The sequence below is a fragment of the Vipera berus genome, assembly GCF_964194415.1.
Source record: "Vipera berus genome assembly, chromosome: 8".
Taxonomy (NCBI): Eukaryota; Metazoa; Chordata; class Lepidosauria; order Squamata; family Viperidae; genus Vipera; species Vipera berus.
In genome coordinates, this window is record NC_138211.1 from 18586994 (window position 1) to 18610422 (window position 23429).

The 23429-nt window shown below is 42.0% G+C and overlaps 1 protein-coding gene across 2 annotated transcripts in view; it reads right to left on the reverse strand.

Moving 5' to 3' along the window:
- The window catches only part of BIN3 (bridging integrator 3), a 114689-nt gene that overhangs the window by 41808 nt on the left and 49452 nt on the right, over positions 1-23429 (reverse strand). Inside the window, exons 3-6 of one of the 2 annotated variants that reach the window (XM_081333841.1) lie at positions 19797-19837; positions 12842-12903; positions 4451-4587; positions 2711-2751 (exon numbers count right to left, since the gene is read on the reverse strand). In XM_081333841.1, the coding sequence (XP_081189967.1) occupies positions 2711-2751; positions 4451-4587; positions 12842-12903; positions 19797-19837 (281 nt within the window). Of the gene's footprint in view, positions 1-2710; positions 2752-4450; positions 4588-12841; positions 12904-19302; positions 19695-19796; positions 19838-23429 lie in introns of those variants that run through there. The other variant, XM_081333842.1, reaches the window with a different exon arrangement.

Genomic DNA, 23429 nt, shown 5'->3' on the forward strand with positions numbered 1-23429 from the left:
GGGAACCTTGGCTATATCTGCAGGATGGTTCTCAGCAAGCTGTAGTTTCCTCATCCAGATGTGCTTTACAAACCATTCCTTTTAATTTGTCTCTGCCTTTCCAAGTCATTTAATGGGCTTTTGGGTAAACGTAGACAAGAGTTTCCCTTCACTCTAAAACCCCCAAATAAAAATACATATTCGGTACTTAATTTTTCTACATTACAACGTACGCAGCCTGCTTAAACCTGTTTGGTTTTAAATGCCTTCCCATATGAATCAAATATTCAAACTGGCAGCACATTAAAATTTGGGGTTGGAGACAAGATGCTCTCCAAATTCCTAAATCACCATGATTATGTTACCTAGAAACTGCAATTCCATCATATCTGAAGCACATCGGCTGGAGGAAGACCACTAGAGTCAAAGAAGAAGACCATTTGAGGCCATTAAGGGGCAGACACAGGTCCTCTTGTGAACACTGGAGCTTTCCGTAAATTCTGTTTAAAAAGCTTCTAAACCTGCTTATGGTTTCAACCAAGAGGTTGGAGGAGGAGGAGGAGGAGGAGGAAGATATAAAAACAAACCCTACAAAATTCCAGACCACCTTCAACCACCTTGCTCCTGATCCATTCCTAACAGGCAGTAAGCCCAATTGCTTAGACCAGGGGTAGGCAACCTCGGCTCTTTTATGACTCATGGACTTCAACTCCCAGAATTCCTCAGCCAGCTATGCTGGCTCAGGATTTCTGGGAGTTGAAGTCCACGAGTCATAAAAGAGCCGAGGGTTGCCTAGCCCTGGCTTAGACTATGTTACTTTAATTTAGAAGCAGGAAAAATGTCAAGTGAAACAAAAGGTGTTACTGAGCAATTTGCCTCACTTGCTGTCTTATTAAAGACATTTTGTTCTCGCTCACACAACTTCCTTGTAATAAAAAAAGGGAATCTAAAAATTTCTGCCATCATTTGATTGTAGTAATAGAAGTTCACTATAAAGAACCTCAGATGCTGGCTTATAGCTCAAATAAATGCTAATGGCATTAAAAAACATGGAAAAGAAGCTCACAGACTTGCAGTGTAATTAAAAAAAACCTACATATCTGAATATATCCTAGCTAAAATGCACTTTTAAACAGAATATTTTTATTTATTTTTTTCAGTTTCAGGAAGGAAGCTGCTATTCCTAACCAGGAAGCTGATAAATTTCTTGCAATTAGATTGCGCAATTCCCAGCCCCAAAGATGGGAACATCTACCCAAGAGACTTTCTGCAGATAGAGATTGAATGACTGATTCCATTTTAAGCCTGACAAATAGTAAGAGATCTCTGGGTAGCTTGCAGGGGAATGAACTGTGTACCAAGTTTCAAAATCTGTTCAAACTTACTCAATCCTTTAACAAAAATGTACTTTAATTAAATGAAACCGACTACATCTTTCATTTAGAAAACATTACATTCAATCCCTTTTGGGGATAGGTTAGGGGATGTGGTGGTTTATTGACACTGGAACTGTTCTGTACCAGCCTGCTACCAGCCCTGCAGAAAAGGCAACCCCTTTATAAACGGCAAGAGGCTGGAATGACGTCTGCCAAATTTATTACTACAAAAAACAAACAAGACACGTACCAAGATACAGGAGCTTTGAAACACTATCTGAGCGGTTGCTTTCAGCAAACCAGCCCTCCCCAAACAAGTCCTTTATAAAGAGTTCAGGGCGTGGCTTCTCTCTCCCTCCTTCCGAGAAGCCCCATTGCCTTCCTCTGCTTACTCCTACTTGACTGCCTCCTGCGTCGGGCATCCTTGAACAGGGCCAGCTGTGGGTCATCTTCATCCACACTGTCAGGCTCACACAGCTGGGTCTCCATGGTGACCAAGTGGGAGGGGCCTGCCTGAGGGCTATCATCAGCAAGGTCTTCAACACCCCCCTCCTCCCCCTCATCTGAGTCATCCGACCCAACTGCCGAACCCACAGGCTGACCCTGAATCACAACAGGAACTGCCAGCAGAAATGATCTGCACTTTGGCGGTTCGAGTCTGGCTCCGTAAGACAGAGCAAGCTCCTGTCACTAGATCCATAGCTCCTGCTCACCTAGCAGTTCGAAAGTGGGCAATACTGCAAGTAGATAAATGGGTACCACTTTGGTGGGGAAAAAAAATCTAGCTACATTCATGTGTGTGGAGAGCAGAAGCTGGGACTGGACCTGGCTACACATGAGGTATTAAAAAAACGGGTCGAGGTATGACCAGCGGAGGAGCCCAGAAGAGCGAGCAACTCAAGCTCCAATAGTTAACTGGTGTAAATGTAGAATAGGCACGCAACTGCCGAACAAAATGAACTGGCCATTTAGGCTGTCAGGACTGCATTGTGTGTCTAGCATGTGCAGATTTCTCAGACACTGTATGCCATATGCTAAATAAATAATAAGGGAAGAGGTTTTAATCTATCAGCAAATGAGCAAAAGAGTTGTAATATCTTGTTGGTGTTTTTTTTATGTACACTTACTCCTAATTTTTTATTCTATTTTGCTTGGATAGTCTCTCTAAAACGAAGGCTAGAAATTCCAGATTTGTTGTTTTTCTAAACACAAGTTGGGATTTGCAGAATTTCACAAGCTGTAGGTTTCACCCAATAAGCCTTGAGGGAAAGCATGTTTCTCGTTCCCATGTTAAATCACATTCATTTGTAAAGATTGCAAAAGATTGTTGCTTATATGGAAACATCACTACTTACTTTTTCAGAGGTTCAATGACTGTTTTTTGGATTTGATTCACCTGTTAGAAGAACAACAAGAAGAAATATTTTCAAGAACCAACAAGGAAGATCATTTGAACCAGTGTTTCTCAACCGTGGCAACTTGAAGATGGCTGGACTTCAACTCCCCAGCCAGCTGAGATGAAGTCCAGACATCTTCAAGTTGCCAAAGCTGAGAAACACTGATTTGAACCAATGGAACTTCATGCCCAACTCCATGTTTTCCAAGTATATTCTTTCCCACTTCGGTTGCCCTTTCCCCATTTTCATTTTTAGCTAAATTAAATATTCTGTGGCTTCTTTAGTTGTTGTTAGCTAAACAATTTAGCTAAATGTAAAGGTTCCTCTAAATATGTTGGTGTTTCTCTCTCAGTTCTTAATGGATCTACTCTTGCTCCAGTTCTGTCAGTGTTCATTATATATGGTGCTCATAATATGAGATTATTACAGAAATGTGTTTCATAATATAACATAAAATCTTAAATTAGTCCAAAATATAAAGAGCCAGAATGAGGGACAAATAGTTGGGAAAAAGAATTGTGGAACTTTGGTTTTGTATACGATAACTGCTGTGAAAGTATTGTGTGCACAAAGATGGAAAGATATAGCAATATCTACAATTGCAGAATGGTTGGTGAAAATGATGGAATCGGCTGAGACGTCATTGATTAGAGAAAATACAACATCTATATTTATTGCTGACTGGAAACCTTTTATGTACATTTTGTGTAAAACAGAACAAAATTAACTCAATGATTTATGGAGTTGATGTCTGGACCGGATAGATACTAGAAAGAAGAGAGTCCCGTTGCAAGGTCAGAGTAAGAGGTATATTTATACTTATATACCGGTAGTTGCTACAAAGAAGATCGGAAGCCACTTGTTTGAATTTTTTCTCTTGCTCTTCTCTTGTTCTTTCTTTCTTGATCTTTTAGCTTTCTCCTTGATCTTTTTTCTTCTTCTTACTTTATATTAGTATTAGTTTTTATCATTGTTTTTAAAACCTTTAATGAAATTATTTTAAAAAACGAACGAGAACATCTAGAAAGCCATTATGAGTAAGCACACGAGACAAAAGTTGAATACCAACAATAGAGAACATAGGAGGTTCAGGGTTGAACCATTGCTACTTGCCTCTGAGCTTGACAGTTTTCTTGCAGATATTTCAATACCAGGCTAGGTAACATCATCAGTGCAAGAAAACAACCAAACTCAGTGAACACTGACAGAAGTTGGATTCATATAGCTTGTGCCCCCCACAAGAGATAAGCCAAAATAATTCTTTCAATTCTATTAAATTCAGGAAGTTCTGATTTACATGTAATAATTGTGCAAATTCACCTGGCTGCAAATCCCAGCCTGAGAAGCACAGATTGAGAATTACTGTTCTATGGCAATTACTATTCTAAATCTCAAATTGTTAAGTATTAATTGCCTATTTTGTTCTTTGTCATTATTTCAAATTTCACTCTCTAATAACTTTAAGTGATTCTCAAAATCCTGAGAGATAAGTACACAGCTCTACAATGGTGTAGTTGCTGCTACTGTACAATACCAGTCATGAATATTTGTACCCCTTTGCACATCCTCTAATATAATGTCAGTAATACAATCTTGACAAGAACTGTGGAACAATCAAGGAAAACTTCACAGTTAAGGATGTCAAAGTTGGAGAAATTTTCCTTCCCTCCTTAGGAATATATCCAGGGCAAAATTTACCTTCTCTTGGTTAAAAGAATCCATTCTTTTCATTGCTGTGTCCAGAGCCATCACCATTTCAAGAAATTTAGGGTCTTGCTCACAGAGTGGATTGGCCAAGAGATCAGATGAGATTTTTACAGCAAACTTTGACATGGCTATATTTGGGATAGAATTCAGAGAGAAATTAATTAAGGATCGATGCTATTAAGAGATATGCAACAGGTAAGGGGAATTTTTTTGGGGTAGTCAGGAAACACAGTTAACACAGAGCTGGGAAATATGTTTTTCCTGACAGGTGGAGTTCTGGATCTCCCCCATCTTCCTTCCTCTTCTTCTCTTTAGAATAGACTAAGCCAATACAGGTGGTCCTTGACTTACAACAGTTCGTTTAGTGACTGTCTGAAGTTACAACGGAACCGAAATAAGTGACTTATGACCGTTTTTCACACTTGTGACCATTGTAGCAGTCCCGTGATCACATGATCCAAATTCAGATGCTTGGCAACTGTCTCATATTTAAGACGGTTGCAGTGTCCCGGGGTCACGTGATCCCCTTTTGTGACTTTCTGACAAGCCAAGTCAATGGGGGAAGCCAGATTCACTTAACAACCATGTTTACTAATTTAACAACTGCAGTGATTCACTTAACAACTGTGGCAAGACAGGTTGGAAAATGGAACAAAACTCGCTTAACAAATGTCTCACTTAGCAACAGAAATTTTGGGCTCAATTGTGGTCGTAAGTAAAGGACTACCTGTATTAGGCTCTATCTTGAATTTCTTACCCCAAAATATCAGCAAGCAATTGTGATCGGGGGATTCTCTGGGAGATGCAAAAAAGAAGATTTGGGGCCATAATTACCTGTGACCTCAGACCGAAACCTCTAGGGCAGAGGTCCCCAACCTTTTGGGCACCAGGGACCAGTTCCATGGAGAGAGGTTTTTCCGTGGACCAGAGGGGGTGGTGGTGGTTTTGTGTGCTGCCTGCATCCTGTGGATGGGGCTTTGCTTGTTTGTGTAGACTGGTTGCTGGCATGCGACAGCCCGGTACTGGTCCACGGACCGGGAGTTGGGACCCCTGCTCTATGGCAGTGTTTCTCAACCATGGCAACTTGAAGATGTGTGGACCTCAGGTCCCAGAATTCCCCAGCTGGCTTAATTCTTGGGAATACAAAACTCCCAGGATCCAACTTGTTCCATGGCATGCTGCAGATACCAGCTAGACATGGTGGGGTAGAAGATTGCTTCCTTGCTATTAAGAGCCATGGAGAACCACAACAGGATTGTAGGGTAAGAATCAAAAGAGGTTTCACAACCTCTCCTAGCGACTAAGTTCTCCTTACTTTCTGCTGCCATTAATGGTCAACATGCTGCCATTTTAGCCAGGAAAGAAAACATTACTGAAAACAGTTAAGCAATACTGGAGGTGACCCATCTCTGCCCTACCATCCCTGAACAACCTGGGGAAAACTCCCAACATACTTTGTACTCTTTGAGCGCCTCACTTATCGTTTGAGTCATCACTGTTTTGGTAAGAATGGCAAGGCATAAAAGAAATCTGGTACAAAATATTTATACAAGATTGGCACACCTGTGAAGAAGTTGACTTAAGAGAAACCTATGAACAAGACAGGGAGATGTTACCATTAAATACATTTAGCTGCTGTCTCTCTGTGAATGTCCTGATTGAATGCTTTCACTTTCAGTTTACATTAACTATGTTGCATTTGACCTTACCGTAATTCCTAAAAACGTCACTAGAGCAATCTTAAATATAACAAGTAGAAATAAACCATCTTCAAACATTGTTTGAACTTAGGTTCCAATAATGGAGAAAGTTTGTAGCTCAGGGTTGAAAAGAAGGGTCCTTGATGCTCTCTAAGCTTGGTTGTTTTCTTGCTGACATGAAACATTGCAAAATAACAACAACAACAACAACAACAACCAAGCTCAGAGAGCACCAATGACCCCTAAAGTTAGGCCATTCCCTGCAGACCATCTTTTAAAATAACCTAAACAAGTGTATGATCCAACAACTTATAAGCGCCATAAATGGTTCTAAATACTGTATCATCCTACAATGCCATCAAAAAATATTATGAGATCATGACTACAAAAATCAGTACTACTGCCAGGGGGCAGCAAAGAGTTAGCATAGTGTCTTTTTGCTGCCATCTACTGGCTGTCTCATTTTTGAAACTCAAGACCTGGTAAGCCTTAGTATAGAAAGTAGAGAAAAGACTCTGAGCCCATAGTAACCGTTTTTCCATGAGGCTGAAATACAGTTCGGCATAACTGGCATTGTATCCATTATTTTATTGTCTAAGGCTCTACCTAGAGAGAGGAGGACATGCCCACCTCATACTTCTCCTCATAAAAGGTGAAGTATCCATTCATCCTCTCAGTCAATCCATTATACTTCCATTTTCCTAATGCAAAAATAAGGGTCTGAAATTGTTCTTTGCCCAGAGCCAGCCGGCCTAATGCCTGGAAACCAAAATTTACTTTTCTTAAACTAGCTTCAGTTCATCTGGTGATAGGTCAAGTGATTCATAATCCAGCTTTTCAGGAATTCATTCATTGTCTCCCGTCTACACAATAAGCTGAAACATAAAGAGGAGATACACGCCGGAGTGCATAAAATGCTAATGGGAAAACTTCCAGGGACGCTAACTAGTGGTTTGGAAGAGGAGCGATTAATGAATTTGTGTAAACACTGGGATAAACACTCATATGTCATCGAGTCCACATTACTTACATGCACCCTTTATAAAAGTGCACGCGCTAAGGCTCCTTTTGAAGCAGACACAGAAGCGGCTCGACAAACACAGGCAGCCTTTTCTCAGCGCTGTTAAGGGATGCTTGGTCTCACCACAGCACTTTCAATCCTAACAAATCGCAACCAATTAAGCTTCCGCAGCTTTTTGGTAGTTTTGCAAAAAAAAATAAAAAAAATAAATCCTCTGGCAGCTGTGACAAGATAATGAAGGCAAAGCAAAGTTAGCAAGGTGTAAACCCCAACGAACGCAGTGAGATTTATATACAGGAAAACATTAGGCTGCTAAGGTGTTCTAACCACATTTTAGAACATTTTGTCCTGGGGACAGTTTCAGAATCAAAGCATAGGAGCATCCTTTTCCAGAACCAGAGTTGGACCAAGGAGCCCCAATGAATTTTAACTGAATATGGGTTAAAATCTCACAGGTGCTATGGCATAAATGTGCACCTTTCTGGGTGCCCTTGGGTCCCTGCCCCTTTAGACTTTTTAAAAGATAAGTTTTAAAAAGTCTTAAAATTAACGGGATGTCAGTATGCAAGACCTCTGTCACAATCGACTGTTGAGCTTTATTTAGCTCTACCGATGTTCCAAGAAAAAAAATGTAAAAGTTAGCTATAACACAGTGTTCTATTTACAGATGTATCCACCGATCCAGGAAAAAAAAAGGGGGGGGAAATGTAGGATGAAGTGACAGGGAGAAATATTATCAGGGGGAAGAGAAGGGATGGCCCACTACTTTGCCTTCAATGGGTAATATTTTGTGACCTGCAGTCATTTTGAGATACATGCTTCAAAAATTAAGGGATTTATTTCTCAAATTCATGTAGCAATGCTGCTGAACCAGGGTTACAGCTACTTATTTGCTGAAAGCAGCACGAACAAGAGATTTGAGCCATCAGTGACCCTACAAAGGTGAGGGGGGGGTGTCAAACTATTTTCCAAAACACCAAAAGGCAAGACAGGAAACAACGGTTGGAAACTAACCAAGCAGAGAAAGCAACCTAAAACTAAGGAGACATTTTATTTTTATTTATTTTATTTTAATCCCATTTATATCCCGCCCTTCTCCAAAGACTCAGGGCGGCTAAATCAATGTGCTTAGCAATAGCCTTCATTCTATGTATATGCCTGCTTATTAGGGCTTTCGCCCCCCCCCCCAAGCGGCATTATTACAAAGTCAGCTTATTGCCCCCAACAATCTGGGTCCTCATTTTACCTACCTCGGAAGGATGGAAGGCTGAGTCAACCTTGAGCCTGGTGGGACTCGAACCTGCACTAATTGCAGGCAGCTGGTGTTCCTAACAGTGAGAGCAATCTACTAATGGAATAGCTAGCCTTCAGAGGTTGTGGATGCTCCATCACTGGAGGCTTTCAAAAAAGAGACTGGACAACCATTCATCTGAAATGGTATAGGGCAGGGGTAGGCAACCTCGGCTCTTTTATGACTCGTGGACTTCAACTCCCAGAATTCCTGAGCCAGCAGTGCTGGCTCAGGAATTCTGGGAGTTGAAGTCCACGAGTCATAAAAGAGCCAAGGTTGCCTACCCCCGCTACAGGGCCTCCTGCTTGAGCAGAGGGTTGGACTAGAAGACCTCCAAGGTCCTTTTCAACTCCGTTATTCTATATTCTATCAAATGATCAATCTTTCATCATCGATGACTTTAGGAAATTGATGACATTGGTAGAAAGAGCAGGGAAGAGATAACAGAATGGAGTCTCTGCTCTTCCGGTGGCGATGCGACGCCGAAGACAGCCGTTTTCGGGCTGCCCGCTCTGCAGCTGTGTTTTTCCATCGCAAACAGCGCCGATCAGCTGTTTAGATGGATTTGAAGCCCCTTCCTCGGGAGAAGAGGAGGGGGTGAGGCCCCAGGTAGGGGTTGAGCTCTCCGGGGCCGCTGGAGCTGAGAGCTTGGGCGGCTGAAGGATGAGCCCCCCCGAAGCCTGGGTTGCTCCGAGCTGCGCAGCGCCTCTGCTCCGGGATGTTTGGAGCAGAGCCAGGCGTTAGCAACCACCCCTGCCAAAAGGAAATACTTTTGATTATCAAGACGCAGGCAGAGCGGTACAGGAGGTCAAGGTGAAGTGGACTCTTTATTTTTACTCTCTAGCTCAATGGATTTTATAGCTTTAAAGTGAAAGTGCGTAATAAGTGAAAGTGGGGGAAGATGGCGGCTAAAACTTCTAAAGCTCTTCGGAATGCGGGGTCTTCCCTGGTGCAGGAGACCTCATTGCAAGCTTTGCTTCCTCCTGCATCTCCCCAGGTACTGACGCTTAAGGATTTACAAGATGCTCTTGGAAAGCATGCACAATTGATGTCTGATATGATGGATGAAAAGTTGAAAAAGCTGGAGGAGAAAATGGAGGAGAAAATGGAGAAATTGGAGAAGAAGATGGAAGAGAAGTTGAGAGCAATGAGGGTGGACATCTTGTCTATGGTTGAATCCGTAGCTGAATGTGTGCAACAGCTGGATGTAAAAGTGGAGGATCTCAGTCAAAAGAACTCTATATTAGAAGCAAAGGTATTAGAAAATGAAAATATAAGGGATAAAATGGATGGAGAATTGAGCCTTGTTCAGTATCATCAGATGCAGTATGCTATTAGAATCAGGGGTTTAAAGGAGAATGGTAAAGAAGATTTAAAGCAGCTGATTTCTGAGGCTCTGGAAGGGGTACTGGGCCAGCCAGCATCTGAAATTGAGGGAAATATGGACAAAGTTTTTCGTGTAAATTCATGGATTGCAAGACAGAGGAAGTTACCCAGAGATGTGGTGGTCTATTTTACAAAGAGAGTAATTAGAGATGAAGTTATTCAAGCTGCTTATGATACTAAATTGGTAGTGGCAGAGCAAGAAGTTTTGGTTTTAAAAGAGATCCCTCCGAAGATCCTAAGGAGAAGGAAAGATTTTGCATTTTTAGTACAGGAACTTAAGAAACGTGATATTAAGTTTAGATGGGAGATTCCAGTTGGATTGGTGGCGACGTATGAAGGTAAAAGACATCGTTTGGTTACTGTGGCTCAGGCACGTGATTTTTATAGTAATGTGTTAAAAGCAACCCCCTTATTTTTTTTGGAAGCTGCAAAAGGATACGGTGTGGGAAAGTTTCAAGATGTTGCAGATAGACAGACAGAGGACAATGGTGTTGGAGGGGATCAAGTCACAGTCTCATCGGTTGCTGCAGTAGGCCAGAAGATGACGCGTGCCGCCCTAAGAAGAGTGAGACGAGAGCAAGAGCAAGACCAGCAGAAAGTTATGGAATCTCCAAAGCGTGCTTACAGTGAAGATCTGGGAGGGGAGCAGTCTAAAGAAGTTTTGGGGGTCATGACAGATGTGCTCAAAAAGTTTTGGGGTGTTAAGATTGCTGATTAAATTTTTAAATTAGAATGTCAATGGAGTAAAATTATTATAGAGGAGAAAGAAAGTTTTTTTTAATATTTTACACAATTTAAGATTGATGTTATTTGCTTGCTAGAAAAGTATATTAGGGTTATGGACTTAAAGTATGTGTTGAACTAAGAATGGGTACGCAAGCTCCTAATTAACAACAAGTTGTCTTAGAGACTGCCTAAACCTTCTTTTTATATTCTTTTTATTTGAACTCAAGGATGATTTGGAACGGCGAGACATTTGGCGTGATACATGCAAGAACTATTTTTGATCATAGTTTAGTTTGGTCGGAGATTATTAAGGTTAACAGAGATAGGCGCTTTTGGCGCGTAACTGAGAATTTGTTTGGAAATTAGAGAAAGGTGGGAGAATGCAAATAGCAGGTGAAAGTTTTTTTTTCTTTTTTTTTTAAATTAATATGAATAAGGACTGGGATTAAGAAAATTTATTTTGAGTAAAGTTCTTTTTCTGTTTTCCTCTTTTTCTTTTTTACTTTATTTGTAATATTAATATTGTTTGTATTCATTTTATATGAGCTAGAGGGAGATAGAATTTATAGTTTATTGTTGATAACATAGGGGTGTTTACGTTTGTTTTTCGATTTTATACCCTGTATTTAGCTCTGGGAAGTGGGGGGGGGGAGGAGGGAATGGGGGAGAGGGATAGGGAGGGTTGGATAGGGGTGGGGGAGGGGGGGATTAAAGTCAAAATGTATTGTAAAACTTTTTAAATAAAAAAAAACCAGAATGGAGTCTCTGTCACAATTCTTGGCTCAGGCAAAGGCAAACTAGCAAGCTTACATTGATACATCTCTCAATTATTTATAAGGGGGGAGGGGCTTGGATGCATTTGCCTAACTCCTTTTGTTCAGATTTGAGTGTTTCCAGTTGCTGGAAACCAAACAGAAGATGGTTGCCCCAGCTCCAGAGAGCAGGACGGTACCTCTTTAAATGCAAAATAAGGCGTGGCTTTAAGGTCATAAAATAGGTAAACTTGTGATGATGCTTCAGAGCTGAAGGAGTAGGCTGGGGGAAGCGTCTTCCCACAAATCCTTTGGGGCCGATCCATTATCAATGCCCCTTGAAAAGAAGGAAAAGGAATTCTCTGCGAGGGAGGGAGGGAGGGAAGGAAGGAAGGAAGGAAATAGGAGAAAAGAAAAAAAATCCTTCCTAATTTGGGGGCTACTGCTACCTCCATTTATAAGGAAAAGCAGAGAACCAGTTTTTCATGTTTAAAACCAGAATGGTGCAGATGGTTGCTCTGTGGTTACTAGAATTACTGCAACTACAACTCGGAATCAGAAAGAAGTTCAAATTCTGCTGTGAGGAAAATTACATAAACAATCAGACTCATAAGCTTTTTGGTTTTCAAGAAAACCAAAGAAAATGGAATTTATTTAAATGTTTTTAATCCTTTATTAGGAAGCAAACAGTGAACTATCCAAAAAGTTTTAAACTGTTTCTCACTTTCTCATTTAGGGAAGACCTTTATGGTTTCACTGATGATGACAAAAAACCTGTTGTTTTTTTCTTTAGGAGAAAAATGTGCATTTCCCCCTCATTCTGGCTTTTTCATTTTCATTTCATTTCATTTCATTCTTGGCTTGCTTTCACCCTGGTAACGCATTAATTTTATCTTCAAAATAATGCCAGAACAAAGAAGACCGAGGACATTTTAGGATCAGAGGAACATACAGTATAATTTTGGTGTTTTTTTTCCTACAATCTCCGGCTACAGCAAAATACCTACTTTAAGAGTTGTAAAAAGTTCCTGAGCTATTTCCATCATTAGGGCCCTTAATTAGCTCTTTAACTACATTGCTCTCCTTTCAGTTTGCTTGGACGCCATGTTTGATGGGACGGGATTGTATGCAACAGGGTTCCTACTGAAAATGCCACAGAATACAACACAAAAAGGACAAAAGGGCAGGAGAAAATCAACACCTGGAGTCCAGATGTTCCTCTCCAAAATCTCAGAAGCAAACAGCTGTGTCAGTAATAAAAGAACAAACAAAAGAAATGACTGCCAGTTTACTCACTGCTTCCTACGCTTATCACAGTGTCCAAACCAAGTTAAATCCAGCCTTAATCTGGAATTCCCTGGATAATATTTCTTTTACAGGCTGTTGGAAAAAAAACTCAACAGAGGCTTAATGAACTGTGGCTAAATATGCACTTCAGAACAAGGCCTTAGGGGAAAAAAAATCAAAGCTGGCTCAAATCTCACTTAGTACAGCAGATTTACATACCTAGGTCTGCATCTGTGCTTTTCTTCATATCTTTTTGTAGCTTCTTAGTTTTATCTTCCAACCTAAAAATAGAAAAATAGTTTTGTTTTAAAATGCATATAATTAAAGCTCTCTCTCAGTACAAAACAAAGTGCACATGACAAGAAAGGAGGAACAGAGGAGAAATGAGAAGACAGTTGCTGGATTTGGGCTTGTGATATGTAGAAGCCAAGAGAGAAGACCAGAAGAGGGAATGTACATTCCATGGCCAACATGATTAGGAAGAATCTTTGGAGATCATCAGACATGGAAGTATTAGTAACCAAGAATTCTGCTTTTTCTAACTTTTCCCATCAATTTGTCATGGAGGACTGAAGTGCTGCATGCACTTAGCCCAGGAGGGCTAACACACTTGGATCAAAATTGCTACTTCCCTGAAGAGGTCTATGCACAGATGGTGACTGTGATTGCATAGCTGTATCCTTTGTTCCTTTTTTAACACGAACTGCACATGCAATGAACTACAGTAAAAACAGGCAGTCTTTTGATCTCCCTGTGGATACCCTGCTTCTACAGATTTATTTTGTACATGCTTTACAAAGAATCATGCAGAACTCCCAAAGCAACTGTGAGACTTAATGTGACAGGAGAGGGAAGGTACTGCATACCTGGGGAGTAATTATGTTAATGTAAATCAGTTTAGGCTTTATCTTGGCCCTGCTTATTGGCTTCGCTGCTTTTCAATTTATAGCATTTCAATTTCCACAATTACATATCTCGAGGTGTATAATGAAAAAAAACCAAGCATTATACTAATTCTAAACGTATCAGTAAAACTGAAAACGGCTCCACTGCAGAAAGCAAACTATAGATATTGGTTGCCAAAGGTCAGTTAGAAAAGCCGTATTTTCAACACATTTTGACATACGTCTAAGGTGGGGAAGTTTGGTCTGTCTGTCTGTCTGTCTATCTATCTATCTATCTTTTATTAAATCTGTTTGCCGACCAAGTCACCACGACTTACAATGTTAAAAAGAGTAAAAGCATGCAAAATGGGAGCAACATTGCAAAGGCCTAGAACCGTGGTGGCAAACCTATGGCACGGGTGACACAGGTGGCACGCAGAGCCCTCCCTGTGGGCATGTGCGCCGTCGCCCCAGTCCCAGGCCTTCAGCTGGGTTTTATAAAACCTTTTCGCTTTAGGCCTCCGCCGCCGCGTGCAAAAAAAAAAGGTTCAATCAATCAATCAATTTCAACTTCTCCCGGGGAAAAAAATCTTGCAAAGTTGGAATTGATTGAGTGAACTTTTTAGTCCCACCCAGTCTGCCGTTACCACCACAGCCACGCCCACCCAATGGGCCACGCCCACCCCACACCTGACGATACATAAGTGGGTTTTGGGTTGCAGTTTGGGCACTCGGTCTTTAAAAGGTTTGCCATCACTGGCCTAGAACCACAGAGAATCCCTGCTTTGGGGCTGATGCCTCCTTCAGTTCCTAAGGACCACTTGGAGGCTTCAGCTGGTGCAGAATGCGGCTGTGCGAGTTGTGATGGGGGTTTCCCGATACTCCCATGTAACACCTCTACTCCGCGAGCTGCATTGGCTCCCGGTTGCCCTCCGGGTGAGATTCAAGGTGCTGGTGATGACCTATAAAGCCCTGAATGGCTTGGGTCCGGGATATCTGAGGGAACACCTGCTGCCGGCATCAAGCTCCCTTTGTCTTGTGCGCTCCCACAGGGAGGGCCTTCTCAGGGTGCCACCGGTAAGAGATTGCCGGCGGCCGACACCCAGGGATAGGGCCTTCTCAGTGGGTGCGACTGCCCTCTGGAACCAGCTGCCAGTGGAGCTTAGGACCACCCCCGACCTCCGTTCATTCCGCCGGGACCTGAAGACCTGGCTCTTCGAGCTCTCTGGCCCAGGCTGAGAATTAATCTTAATTTTAACTGGGGTTTTATTTATGCAGGGATGAATATAATTTTTTAAATCTGTTTTTAACTTTTGTATCTTTGTTTTTTAATCACCCTATAAACCGCCCTGAGTCCTTCGGGAAAGGGCGGTATATAAATGTAATAAAATAAAATAAATAAATAAATAAACTGAGGGATTTTCCTGAAGCATCTCCTCCCAAGCAGTATGGACAGGTTAGCCAGCATGTCAAACTGGAGAAGACATGCTTGCAAGCATCCTTTGACTTGTAGAACTTTATAGGTCAAAACCAACACCTTGTATATGGAAGCCTACTAGAAGCCAGTGCAGAATTTTGCATTACAGGAAGTCCTCAATAAATGGGACCAGAATTTTTGTTGCTAAGCAAGGCGACTTTTAATTGAGTTCTGCTCAAGTTTTACAACCGTTTTTGTCACAGTCCTTGAGTGAATCGTTGCAAAACGTGAGGTTTTTAAGCAAATCTGGCTTCCCTCGTTGACTTTGCTTGTTGGGTGATGGCCAAGCACCCAAATGATGTTCGTGTGATCATGGGGATGCTGCAATAGTCGTAAGTTCGAGGACTGGTTATAAATCACAGAATTGCTAAATTGGCTTGATGCATGAGGGCTATTGCATTTTGCACCGATTGCAGTTTTTGGCAACAATGAAATATACAGGAGTGGGACACCTAGAAAACGAGACTGTTCTCTTTTCTCCCCTTAAATTCCCTCTGTGATGTGATTCAGGGTCAGCCTGTGGGCTCGGCAGTTGGGTCGGACGACTCAGAGGACAAGGGGGGTGTTGAAGACCTTGCTGAGGGGGTTGAAGATCTTGCTGATGAGAGTCCTCAGCCAGGCTCCTCCCACTTGGTCACCACGGAGACCCAGCTGTGGATGAAGACAGCGTGGATGAAGATGACCCACAGCTGGCCCTGTTCAAGGACGCCCGACGCAGGAGGCAGTCAAGTAGGACTAAACAGAGGAAGGCAATGGGGCTCCTCGGAAGGAGGCAGAGAGAAGCCACGCCCTGAACTCTATATAAGGGGAATGTGTGGGAGGGCTGGTTTGCTGAAGGCAACCGCTTGGATAGTTCCTGTTTCTTAAAGCTCCTGTTTCTTGGTTCGTGTCTTGTTTGTTTTTGTAGCTATAAATTTGGCAGGCGTAATTCCAGCCTCTTGCCTTCTTGTAAAAGGGGTTGTCCCTGCCTTTTCTGCAGGGCCGGTAGCAGGCTGGTACAGAACTCTGCAACTTTTGTGTTCTCTTAGCTATCCACAAGCAAACCATAAGACTTCCTGGATCGGATCAAAAGATTTGCAGAAAATACTGACAAGCTTATGTTTCAGGCACAACCTCTGCAAAAAAAAAAAAAAATCCCCAAAGGGACATGAGATTTTGGTGAATCTTAGCATTTCTGAAAGATTTTGTCAGGAAAAAAGTAATTTATTGGGAGAGACAATTCTTGAGGTTCTGAAAAGACTACACTTCCTTATATTGTCCAATAACCTTTTTTTACCCTTTTAACAGACAGACAGGTAAGTCCTCAAATTACGACTGGAATGGAGCCTGCCCATCACAACTGTAACTCGTGATGGTCATAAATCAGGTACCCAACATGACCTTTTTTGTGACAGTTGTTAAGCAAACCCCTAGTTTACGAAGGACCAGTTTTGCAAAAAACGAAAACAAAATGGAAGTAAACGCTGGTTTTCAGCTAAACCGTTGTAAACACAGTCATGTGATGCTGCAAACAGCCATAAATGTGGTGGTGGTAGAAGCAGGACCGTCAGAACTTTGAATCCAGGTTGTAAATACCTTCTCCCCTCCCCCCACCCAGTAAATCTGTTGTAACTTTGAATGGTCGCTAAGCAACTGGCTGTAAGTTGAGGACCACCTGTATTACTGAAAAAGCAGCAAGATGAAATGTTTGTTCCCAAGGATACTGCCCAGTAGCTTACAGAAGAGAAATTAAGTAAGAGCACAAATGGAATTCAGTAAGCAGGAGGGGAACATATAGATAAGTGCATGGGATCTAATTGGTTGCAGTTTCTATCATTACTGTATCGTTTTAACAAAAATATGTTTTTCTGTGGAACTCTCAACTTCCATCTCGTGCCCAGACACGGGTTTCTGTTCACTTCTACACATTGTCTAAAGGATTCGTTGCATATTCACCATGTAATTAAACAGATGAATTAATTAGTGTGTGTAATTAACTAATTAAATTAAACCAACATGGATTTGGGAGACGTCACTACATTCTCCTTGCGTGTAAAACGAACATTAGCATTTTCCAGTTAAAAGAAGTTGCTCAAAAGGAGAGAATCTGTCACGGAGTTCCTGTCCAACCAAGCCAGTAGCAGGAACTTTGTCAAACAATCAAGAAATAAAGAGAATTCCTAGAGCTTTTCTCTTCAGACTGCCAGAAAACTGGTCAAAAAGGTGAGGACAGAGGCAAAGGAGGAGTATTTATGTTCTTTGCATCTTGGAGACTGCTGACATTATACCAGTAAATATTGGTAGGTTGATTTGCTGTGGGGAAGAAACGGCTCAAATAAACTTGCATATCTGTTGTCCCCCACACACACAAAAACACTGCAATGGTGTCTTATGTAATTATTATAATTTGGAAAGAAAGGGGGAAGATGGCACCTCACTTGGTTATAGTTGACTCTTTCCCTGATCAGGTTTTCCTCAACATAGACAACTGTAGGATGTTTGGACTTCAACTCCCAGAATTCTCCAACCAGTCATGCTGTGGAATTCTGGCTGAGGAAGTCTGGAAGTTGAAGTCCAGACATCTTACAGTAGCCAAGGTTGAGAAATATGAATAAAAGGTTCCTATTTTGTGTTCAAATACAAGGCAGACATGAGAAACAATGGCTAACAAGTAGTTATAAAACAAATCAGATCCTGAAATGAAGGGCTAAGACTAAACCAAGATATGTATTCAGAAATAGCAACTTATGAAGCCAGGACGAGACCTGGACAAGAAGACAATCCTAGAAAGACCAACGAAGCAGAGGTGACTCTTAAAAAGGAACAAGCCGGTGTCTTAATAGTTCAGAACTAAACTCCAGTTCTTTCATATTACAAAATTCCTACATGAAAGATACTTGCTTTATGTAAGAAGTAACATGGTACAGAAAGCCTTTGACCTATAACCGTAATTGAGCCCAGTTTTAAGTTGTGATCATTAAGTGGGTCACAAGTGACTGCACCCGATTTTATGACCTTTTCTGTGGCAGGTGTAAAGCAAATCCATGTCATCCATTTCATGGGAGGTTTTTTTTTCAGAAACAGGAAGGAATGGTCAGAAACTGGCAAAAAAATGTTGAAAATCGCAGTCATGAGACTGCAGGGCATACAAGCAGTCGTAAAAAAGAGCCAGCTGCCAAACACCCGGCTGAGATCATGTGACCGTGGGGTGTGTGTATGTGCCTTGCAAGCATCAGAACCTCAAAATTGGGTCATAAGTACCTTTTGGGAGGCCCAACATAGCTTCAAACAATAACCAAGCTATTGGTCGTTAAGTGAGGACTCACTGCAGGTGTACTGGATCATATGTAGCTAATTATAAAGCACAATACAGACAGGTAACACAGAAATGGTGAGACGCTGTAGCAGCAGCAGCACAGAATGGGACAACTCGTCACGGCCAACTTGCCATGGGGCAACTTGCTCTGCAGGACAATTTAACAATTCTATTTAATTATTTAAAATAAATAAATAAATATTTTAATTTTTGCCCTTCACATTTCATTCTGTCCGTCCTTTTGCATCCTTTCTTTAATTATTCACTATTCATTTGAGATTAGTGTAACTCTTGTTTCACAGCGAGTTGGCCGTGGCGAATTCTCATAGACCAGGGTTAGGCAACCTCGGCTCTTTTATGACTCATGCCTACCCCTGTCATAGACCCACCATAGCAGCAGCAGTGACACAGACATTAAAGGCAGAAATGTTGTACTTTGAAAAATCGTCTTAGAGACTAATAAGTATAGCAACACTTCTTCTTCTTCTTCTTCTTCTTCTTCTTCTTTTTCTTCTTCTTCTTCTTCATCATCATCATCATCATCATCATCATCATCATCATCATCATCATCATCATCATCATCATCATAAGTAGTAGTAGTAAGTTGGAAGGGACCTTGGAGTCCAACCCCCTGCTCAGGCAGGAAACCCTATACCATTTCGGACAAATGGCTGTTCAGTCTCCTCTTAAAAACGTCCAGTGTTGGAGCATTCACCACTTCTGGTGGCAAGCTGTTCCACTGGTTAATTGTTCTAACTGTCAGGAAGTTTCTCCTTAGTTCTAGGTTGCTTCTCTCCTTGACTAGTTTCCATCCGTTGCTTCTTGTCCTGCTTTCAGGCGCTTTGAAGAATAGCTCGACTCCCTCTTCTTTGGGGCAGCCCCTGAGATATTGGAACACTGCTATCATGTCACCCCTCACCCTTCTCTTCATTAAACTACACATACCCAATTCCAGCAACCGTTCCTTATATGTTTTAGCCTCCAGTCCTTCTACCTTTTTAGTCTTCCAGAAGGCTGTAAATACCTGGCTCTTCCCCCACGTATTGGGCTAAAATGGTGGTTGAGCTGTGAGGATGCTTGGTCTGGTGCCTGGAGGAAGCGTACTTTTGTTTTAAACCATGTTTTATGGATTTGTCTGGAGTCAATGTATGAGATAGGCGGCCACACAAGTCCTGTAGCTAACTAAATAAAACCAACCAACCAACCAACAATTGGTGAGAAGATCATCAGCTCTGGAGGTGAAGGTGTCATCTAGGTTTCTCTCTGTGTAGCCCCATTTCCAGCCTACCTAGCCTTTATAGGAACAATAAACATTAAGAACTGGTGCTTAAGTTATCTTGTTTCCTTTCTTCTAGTATCATGTCTTTTTTGATTACAGGCAATTTCTTATTATTCTGCAAACTGCTATGAGAGCCTGTCAGTCTGAAAAGAAACATAAATGGAAGGAAGCAAGCAACGTTAAGGAGAAAAGAGCCAAGAAAGAACACCCACCCGAATGAAATGGCTAAGAATACTTACTGTTGAAGCTTTCCATATTCCCGTTCAAAATCTCTCTCAACCTAGGAGAGGAAAAAGAATCCACATCAGCTAAAAATCCAGGGCTGTAATTAGCAAAAAACAAACAAACAAAACCCCACCAAATCTACCCAATATATTCAGGATTTCTTTTTCCAACTACAAGAACAGGCTAGGCTACAGTCAGCAATGTATCAGGGGCTCTCTAGATGCTGGGCCTCAATTCCCACCAGGCCTCACTACTGCACCTTATCAACTGGAGTTCAGCATCTAAGGAGCCATATGTCACCTATGCCTGGAATAGATATCATATTATAATCTTAATTTACTTCAAGCCTTGGATCTACAAGAGAGTTAGCAGAATTGGGGACAAAGCCAGGTTTTGCAAGAAGCTGCATTTAATGCATAACTAAGAAGCTCATTTGCAACAAACCTGCCCCAAATATCATGTGCTGGGTTAATCCCTCTCTTCTGACCTAGAAGCCATTTGACATTTAAGGCAGAAAAGTGAGGAAGTTATACACAAATCCAAGCCAGCATCATTTTCACTTTTGAGGTGCTGCTAAGACCAGAGATAGTGGTGATGCTTGGTTTCTGAACAGATTAAAACAATGGCTGGTTAAATAACTGGGAAGGCCTTGCGACTAACTACGAGCAATCATCCCTTTACTTTTCTGGTTTACTTTTCTTGCTTAGTTTAACTGCTGAAATATGTTGTTCTGCCTGAATGGATTTGGTAGAGATAACCCCAACTTTCAGAACTCTGGACAGTTGCTCCTATTTGTCCTATTACAGGGGTGTCAAACTCAATTTCATTGAGGGCCGCATCAGCATTGCGCTTGCCCTCAGGGGGCCGGGCGGATATGGCCAGGGTGGGCGTGGCCTACTGGGTGGGCGTGGCTAGAGTGCGTATGGCCTACTGGGTGGGCATGGCCAGCTCTACATCGTTGGCATCAAGGGTGCCTATGGGGGCCTGGGCAGGAATGGGACAGGTCTGAGGGTCTCTGGCAGAAGGAGGGTCTCTGGGCCAGGGCCAAGGCAGTGGGGGCTGTTCCCTCACTGTTTCCAGGATGGCTTCGCGGGCCGCATGAAACCACTTTGCGGGCCGGATCCGGCCCCTGGGCCTTGTGTTTGACATGTCTGTCCTATTAAAATAATCTATCTTTGTTTGATCCATTTGATAAGAGCTTTTTTGGCTTAGCCAAGACCTAGCCCAAGGTCAACCTTCTGCGCTTGAAACTGAAGTATGAATCTTCCCAGCAAGACTGGAAACAAATACAGTATTGTCCATGATGCTTAAAGCAGCATCTCTAACTATGATCATGGTAATCGCTTTGATCTATATTGCTCTCATTTTTGTTTGCATATGTTTCCCTACTCTTGTTTGCCTACAGAAGAAGAATCAAAAGAATGACTAATAAAGCTTTCAGTAATTTGTAATATTTAGTGTGTTCCAGCGTTCTAAACCCCTTCTTGATTAAACTGCTAGAAGCATCATACTGTCAAGACGGGCTCATATTGAAATGCAGTTTTGTTTGCTTTAATATCTCCCTGCTTGGGTGTTCTTCTCTTCCCATAAAAAGGTGTGAAAGAAAAGCACTCAGCCAGGTCTACCAAAAGGTGAGGGGACAATTTCTTGACTTTCTTCCAACTGATCTCAGAGCGTTCGTTCCATTTCGCAAGCCATCCCATGAATAAGATCAAACTTGGAGTGTGAGTTTTCCAAACGTTCGGTCGTCTAATTCAGAGCAAAGAACATTGGAATGAGATGGGGAATGAATGGCCAATCTACCTTTCAATTTCCCCTTTTCAGATTTCTGCCATAACCCATTAAAGTCTTCAGGCTGAAAATGACTTCCCACATCTGCACACACGATTTTTGAACCCCGTCTGCTGCACGTCTATTTTCTTTCTTTCCGCTTTCTTCTCCATTTTTAAGGTGATTCCACATGCTCCACCAGTTTCAAAGCCAAGCCCATCTCAAAGGTAACATCAGTTGAATAATGTTTACATTTGATTTCTAGCAACATTTCCCTTACTAATTTATGCCAAGCCACCACCATCACGTTTCCAATCATAAAGGCCTGGATCTCAAATAACTTGCTGTGTCCCCTTGCTTCTGAAAGAAGAAATGTGATGGTCTCTGAAAGCATCAGTTTAAGGCTTCAGAGCTGGCAAGGCCATTGTGAACTCTGCTTTGCTGCTCCGGAAGAACTCTGTGTGGTTATGTTGGCTGGGAAATCTTAGAAAGAGCAAGTCCAGGCAGCTGGGGCTGCCCTTGAGGACCACTCGGAGGCTTCAACTGGTGCAGAATGCGGCCGTGCGAGTTGTGATGGGGGTTTCCCGATACTCCCATGTAACACCTCTACTCCGTGAGCTGCATTGGCTTCTGGTTGCCCTCCGGGTGAGATTCAAAGTGCTGGTGATGACCTATAAAGCCCTAAATGGCTTGGGTCCGGGATATTTGAGGGAACACCTGCTGCCAGCATCAAGCTCCCTTCGTCCAGTGCGCTCGCAGAGGGAGGGTCTTCTCAGGGTGCTGCCGGTAAAAGATTGCCGGCGGATAACACCCAGGGGGAGGGCCTTTTCTGTGGGTGTGCCTGCCCTCTGGAACCAGCTGCCCGTGGAGCTCAGGACTACCCCTGACCTACGTTCATTCCGCCGAGACCTGAAGACTTGGCTCTTTGAGCTCTCTGGCCCAGGCTGAGAATTTTAACTGGGTTTTATTTTCAGGGATAATTTAATCTTTTATTTGTCTTTTAACTTTGTATTTTGTATTGGTATGATTTTAAAATGCCCTGTAAAGCGCCCTGAGTCCTTTGGGAAAGGGCGGTATATAAATCTAATAATAATAAAAAAAATCTTAAAGTTACAAGGTTGGGAAACACTGATTTAGAAGGTCCAGAGATAATATTAATGCACTTTGCTTCCTCTAAAGAAAATGCTTTTGCATCATCTTGTATTACTGACCTATGAAGGGAACGACAATTCTCAGAACTTCAAGCAATACTGGCTCTCTGCCCATGCTCGATTCCAACAGCTTCTGCTCACCACAATTGAGGATAGCTAGCGGAACCCCATCCCACCCCCATCCTCGGGCGCGTTTCATCTGCTAGATCTTTATTGCTGTTTTGTTTAGTTTTGTGTGTTTGTTTTTTAATTTCATTTTAATTGTAGGCTGTCTCAGGAACACTGCACTGCTGAAGGCACTGGATATAAATATAGTAAATAAATACATAGCTTGATGGCAGAAGCACATATTTTGGGGACAGAAAACTCCAAGGTTCAGTTCCCAGCATTTGAGCTAAAAAGAAACTGCCAGTAACAGGACCAAGAAAAAATGAATGCCTGGATTGGGAACAGCTCAGGTGACAATCAGAAGGAACAGTGCTGAGTTGGAAAGACCAAAGGTATAAAAGGAAAAGATATCCATGGCACTAGTATTACTACCAGGATTTTATGCAAACTTGGTATTATTTACAAATAACTAAAGAATGCACGAGCAAATCACACAATAGTATCTATCACTTGATTTCTATCATAACCGTATTTCTGTTGCACGGAGGCATGAGACAAACGTTTCCAATTTACTATACACTTTTCAAAGAAGAAAATAATAATCTGAATTCTTTGAGT